Below are 5,453 nucleotides of genomic sequence, written 5' to 3'. Positions count from 1 at the left end.
ACCAAACTTAACAATGTCAAAGAGTTTCTAGTTCATAGAGTAATGTCATCGCTGATTTTGTATAGATTTAGTCACAAGCAATAATGAGTCAAGCGATTCCTTGAAATAATTATTCTTTGCTGTCTCGCTTCTCCATCCGCCATGTCGTTGGAATAACCGATCAGGCACACCTATAGCTGCTGCTGCGGATGCTCCACCCGAACGTAGGCTGTGTATGCTGTAGCGTTTGTTGCATAACCCTTCCTTCTTTAACTCCTCCTTCAGTAGCTGATTGGCACGGCTATAAGACATTCCTTGTTCCTTGAGTTTCCAGCCATTTTTTGTATGCTGGACCCGCCGAAATAGCTTGGACCCAGCCTTGTGTCGGCCCAGTTCTACAAATTTCCTTACTACAGCTACTGGGCAAGGTTGCACGTCGGAGTTAGCAATGAAGACCCACGAGCCTTCCCTGAATTGGTCGTTCTTCCGTTTCTCCAAAAAAAAGCCATATGAGATCTTTCAAATTGTATGCTGTCAAATGTGAGATTGCTAAGGTCATCCCAGCGAAGAAACCCAAAAAATCCTAACGCAATTAGTGTTGCTAACTGGAGCTCCGCAAGATTTCCTTGCTGCAACCGTTGCACTAACTTGCGTACCATGTCCGTTTCCAGAGGAACCTTTCTTTTTACAGGTCTAGCCAGGATCCGCCGTGCTGCTTCCACAACTTGCTTTACTAAAGGCTGCTGCGAGAGCTCGTCAAACCTACTCTTTTATGAACCCAGCTAACACCATAAACAATTGAGTTAATGGCTGCTATGGATCTAACTTGCTGGATTAGATATACTAAATACAAGGAAAAAGTTACCGGGTCTGCTGGCAAGGCCACCACGTCATGATGCATAGCCCATTCTTTCCATCTGCCAAAAGCATTCACATATGTAGATACCGTTTTTTCTGCCTTGTCCTGAACTAAAGCAGTGTTTACACTAGAGACCTATACCTGACCTAAGACCTAACTTAAGCAGTTAGTCCTGTAGTGTAAACGCACTAGGACTGACCTAAGACCGACCTAGGACCGACCTAAGACCATGATTTCAGGCCAAGCATTAGAGGTGGCCTGAAAACATGATATTAGGTAAGTCCTAGGTAAGTCTCAGGTCACTCTGGTGGTGTAAACACATTTTCATTGACCCAAGTGTAATCGAAGCTAATTTCCTTGACAACAAACGTAAATTCGAGTCTTTGATGTCAGCATTTAGCGGTCTTAGAATTTTAGCGCGATTTTGCAAAAATTATGGGGAAATTCAGAGTTGATAATTAGCCACATGGCGAATTTCGGAACCGTTGCCGAATATATATCATATATTTTTTAATTTTGCATGAAATCGTTGTTTGCCAGTAATCCCAGTTATACGTCGTATTCTTTTACGAGTCTTTGTAGTTTGTACGAAATAAACAAACAAAGAACTGCAAACTTATATTTTAATACTCTTCTCACAGTACTTTATGTTGCGTGATTTATATAAGTCCCGTTAGGTAACTGGTGTAAACACACCCTGTAAAACTTGGTTAGGTACTTCTCAGGTACGGGCAAATGTCAGGTAAATGTCAGCCCCTTCGTGTAAACACGGCTTAAGATACCAGGCAGAACGCGAGCCAATTCAGCCAACTCTGGGTCTTCGAAGTGTGCAGGATTAATAGTTGCTGGTAGTAAAACCGTCTCTAAAGCACGTCGCACAACTTAAAACACAATCAATCATGCATGTTAAATGGCTTAAAAGGCAACATTGTGCCATAACAAGTATTTTTCCCCGAACAGGCATTCTTTGCCCCTAACAGGCAGTCTGCCTTTAACAGGCATTCTTTGCCCTTAACAGGCATACTTTACCTCTAACAGGCATTCCTTACCCCTAACAGGCATTCTTTGCCCCTAACAGGCATTCCTTGCCCATAACAGGCATTTCTTGCCCCTAACAGGCATTTCTTGCCCCTAACAGGCATTTCGTGCCCATAACAGGCATTTGTTGCCCCCAGCAAGTAATCTTTACCCCTCATGGCCTGATATTTGTCCCAGACAAGTACTCACCAATGCTATACCCCCTAAAAGAACTGGACTCGCAGCGCGAGGATAGAATATGCAGGTATGCCTGATGCAAATTGGCTGCTTGCCGCTGAACCAGGGACCAGGATACCATCGTATGGCTCAAATGTACAGCTATCTTTTACAAAGGTTTTCCACAATCCTTCCTTTGTCACTAATAGAGGCCACCATGGAGCTGAATGCCATTCTGGTAAAATTATTGTTCCAGTTTCTTTTCCTGCAGCCATGCGTTGTAGCACTCGTGGGATGAGATATGGTGGGGGGAAAATCCAGTTGTTCTCACCTGCCCAATTGGCAGTAAATGCATCCACTGCCTCACACCCCGGGTTTAGGAATTGACTGCAAAAACGGGGCAATAGCTTGGTTTTTACACTTGCAAAGCGATCAACAGTATGGGGACCCCAACGGTCCTCCAGTTGGAGAAATGCCGATTGGTCTAGATTGTAGTCATTTGCATCGTCTATCCTTGATAATGCATCAGCCAGCTCATTTTCATCACGACTCACCCATTCTACTGATAACCGAATGTTGTTAGCTTGGCAAAGTTTGTATACCTCAATGGCCTCCTGGTGTAGAGCTTGCCTCCTGCTTCCCACTGACATGATACGTACTGTGTTCATGTTGTCCGTCCTGTGTAGCACTTCCTTGCCAGAAAGTTTGCTCAGCAATGAGTGTAATACCAACTTAGTTCCTCTGATCTCCCTCCATGTTGAACTCTCTTTCGCCTCGGCTTCCGACCAACAACCAGTAGCTGAAATTTCACCAATCTGAACAGCATAACCACCCCAGCCTGTATTGCTGGCATCAGAGTAAGTTATTACTTCGGTTTTTGGACTGGGAGACCATATGGGGTAACCACTATTATTAAAGTTCTCTGTCCAAAACTGAACTTCCCTCTTGGCCTCGTCTGAAATTGTAGATACAATATCCCAAAATAGGGATTGGAGGATTGTCTGTATAGCCCCCTGGTCCGAAGGCGCACTACAGGTCCCAGTGCCAGCCCCATTGACACCAAAAGCCCAGTGAGACGTGAAAGGTTTCTTGCAGACGTGATGAACTCCTGTACAGTAATCTCCTGAAGTACCCTTCGAAGATGTTCCACTCTTTTGGGGGGGACAGAAAATGTACCTGACTGCAGATCCATAATAAAGCCCAGCAGCTCGCCTGACTGACAGGGTTCCCATTGACACTTGTCGTTATGGGCTACAAACCCACTCTGTGCCACATCGTGCTGCACCAACATAGATGTTTTCTGAGCTTCCTCTTTGCTAGACTCAGCTCCAGCACCATCATCAAGGTATGTAAAGATTCTAATACCTTTCCCTCTCCAGTGCTTCACTAAAACTCGTTGTATCTTCGAAAATACATATGGACCGGTCGATAGGCCAAATGGGAAGACAGTAAATTTAAAAAAATTTTGAGATCCATTAACTTTCCACGAACAACCAAGAAAAGTGGTATGGGGAGGAAAAATCTCTATGTGGTGATAACCACTGGTGTAATCAAACTTGAAAAACCAGTCCCCTTGGGTGAATAGGGTTGTTGCTGTTCGAATATCCTCATACTTGAACTTACAAGATCGCAAGTGCTTGTTTACATAGCGCAAGTCTAAAATCAGTCTATGTTTCCCAGAACGATTATACACAACTCCCAATGGACTACACACTGTCACCTCCTGTTCTTTAACTTCGACCAATGCTCCTGACAATAAAAGTTTCTCAATTTCTTTTGACACAAAGTTAGATGCCCCAAGTGCACTGTTGTGATTAGCTAGTGTCACTTGTTTAGGCATGTCAATGAATGGCAGGGAATACCCTACCCGAATAATTTTTAGTACCCAATTGTTTGCACCAATGCTTTCCCAGAATGAAATATTTTCTCGTAAGCGACCTTTCACTTTTGAACTCGAGTTTATGTCCAATTTCTCAACATTAACAAAACTATTAACACAATTCAACGACTCCCCTGATTTAAAATTTTCCATGGTTACATTATTTATAAAGTTATCTTTCTCCCATTCATTGGGAAGCTGGTTGTTGTGCAAGTGTTCCTGGTTGCACTCCATTGAATGTAACTGTTCGGGTTGTGTTTGCTGCTCTACAATCCCTCGCGAAGTGTCCTGGTCTAAGGCAACGAAAACACGTAGGGTTCGTATTACGCGTCATATTGGATTTTCCCGCCGAAGTTCCATTTAATGGGAATGACGACCTGTCAACGACGCCACGTTGTTGCTCGGAGGGAACATTAACATGTGTACTTTGTTAGATTGGTCATGTTCAAATATATGCTTATCTTTGTTGGTAACTTCTCTTTCCTCTACAACAGGCATCTCGGCATCCACAAATCCACATTGGTAGTCACAGTTATGTACCACACTTACTTTCTCCAACAAGGCTGTAGATGGTATCAATCTTTTTGTTTCTGTTTCTTCAAGCAACGGTGATCTGAATTTCCCGTATACTATATTGCCATTATCATCAATCTTCTTTTTGAACTCTGCAAGTAGCACCCAATTTTCTGTAACACCATCCAATGAAAATTGTACTGATGTGCAAAATTTTCCAAAGCAAGCCTATGAAAATAATGTATATACTAATCAATGAGTAGGCTGACTTATCTGATGAGTGCCACATACATCAGTGGTACAAAACTATTAGTAATAGTATACAAATTGTTGAGTCGTTATTCACAATTATGCTGCCGGTGTGGTGAAAATGCAGAGCTGTTGACAAAATCTAAATTTTTACAATGTTTATACCTCATTGTTACGGTTGTAGTATGCAAAAACGTCTCCTTTATGTATAAGACTCTTGTCTTGTGCGACACATGCTTTGAATTCTTTGCACTTTGGTTGCAAGTTCACATTCTGCATGTTGATATCTTCTTGAACTGTGACCTGTGTGGTTGGCAGAATGTCTACAGTGACAATGCGCATCTTTCCATTTTTGCAATTTCCCTAGGTGAAAATTTAAAGAGTTATTTGCTTTTTAGTTAATTTGTGAAGCTGAGTAAATGACAAATGGCAAAGCTCCCTGGCAAAGCTTGTTATGTCAACATGTCTTATGGTATGTACCACATATTAGAACTTACCAGACGTAGGCTTCCAGGCTGGTAAATTTCCTTGTGCATTAAGCCTGATGCTTTTGGTTCCACCTGGTACATAAATTTCTGAAAAGCTGGCTGCTGGGTTATTTGGATCAATTCTTTTGAAGCACATCTCCTAAAATGGAAATAACCACAATGTTCAAGTACAACACACAACAGGCTGTAATGCCTTACATACAGTGTTTTATGCCATATAGAGATGTACCTGTTGCTGCCATTCTTCCAGTATCCCCCACTGATCAAGAACTTAAGTTGGTGGCGCTTTGCA

General features: G+C 42.5%; 1 protein-coding gene across 1 annotated transcript; it reads right to left on the bottom strand.

The window, feature by feature from the left end:
- Nucleotides 1-770: 770 nt before the first annotated feature.
- LOC114542824 lies at nt 771-5,450 on the bottom strand. Its single transcript, XM_028562246.1, has 4 exons — nt 5,391-5,450; nt 5,171-5,300; nt 4,839-5,036; nt 771-4,652 (listed from the first exon to the last, which is right to left on the bottom strand). Exon 4 carries the CDS (start codon nt 4,143-4,145, stop codon nt 2,898-2,900), a length of 1,248 nt encoding a protein of 415 aa, XP_028418047.1. The 5' UTR covers nt 4,146-4,652; nt 4,839-5,036; nt 5,171-5,300; nt 5,391-5,450; the 3' UTR covers nt 771-2,897.
- Nucleotides 5,451-5,453: the final 3 nt, after the last annotated feature.

The sequence above is a fragment of the Dendronephthya gigantea genome, unplaced genomic scaffold (genome assembly GCF_004324835.1).
Source record: "Dendronephthya gigantea isolate DGI-Jeju-01 unplaced genomic scaffold, DenGig_1.0 000402F, whole genome shotgun sequence".
Lineage (NCBI taxonomy): Eukaryota > Metazoa > Cnidaria > Anthozoa > Malacalcyonacea > Nephtheidae > Dendronephthya > Dendronephthya gigantea.
Note: the sequence above shows the minus strand (reverse complement) of the source record. Positions and strands in the feature narration are given on the sequence as shown.

Excerpts from the sequence above, each read along its gene's own strand:
- LOC114542824 (XM_028562246.1), bottom strand. The coding sequence starts at position 4,145 with ATGGAGTGCAACCAGGAACACTTGCACAACAACCAGCTTCCCAATGAA.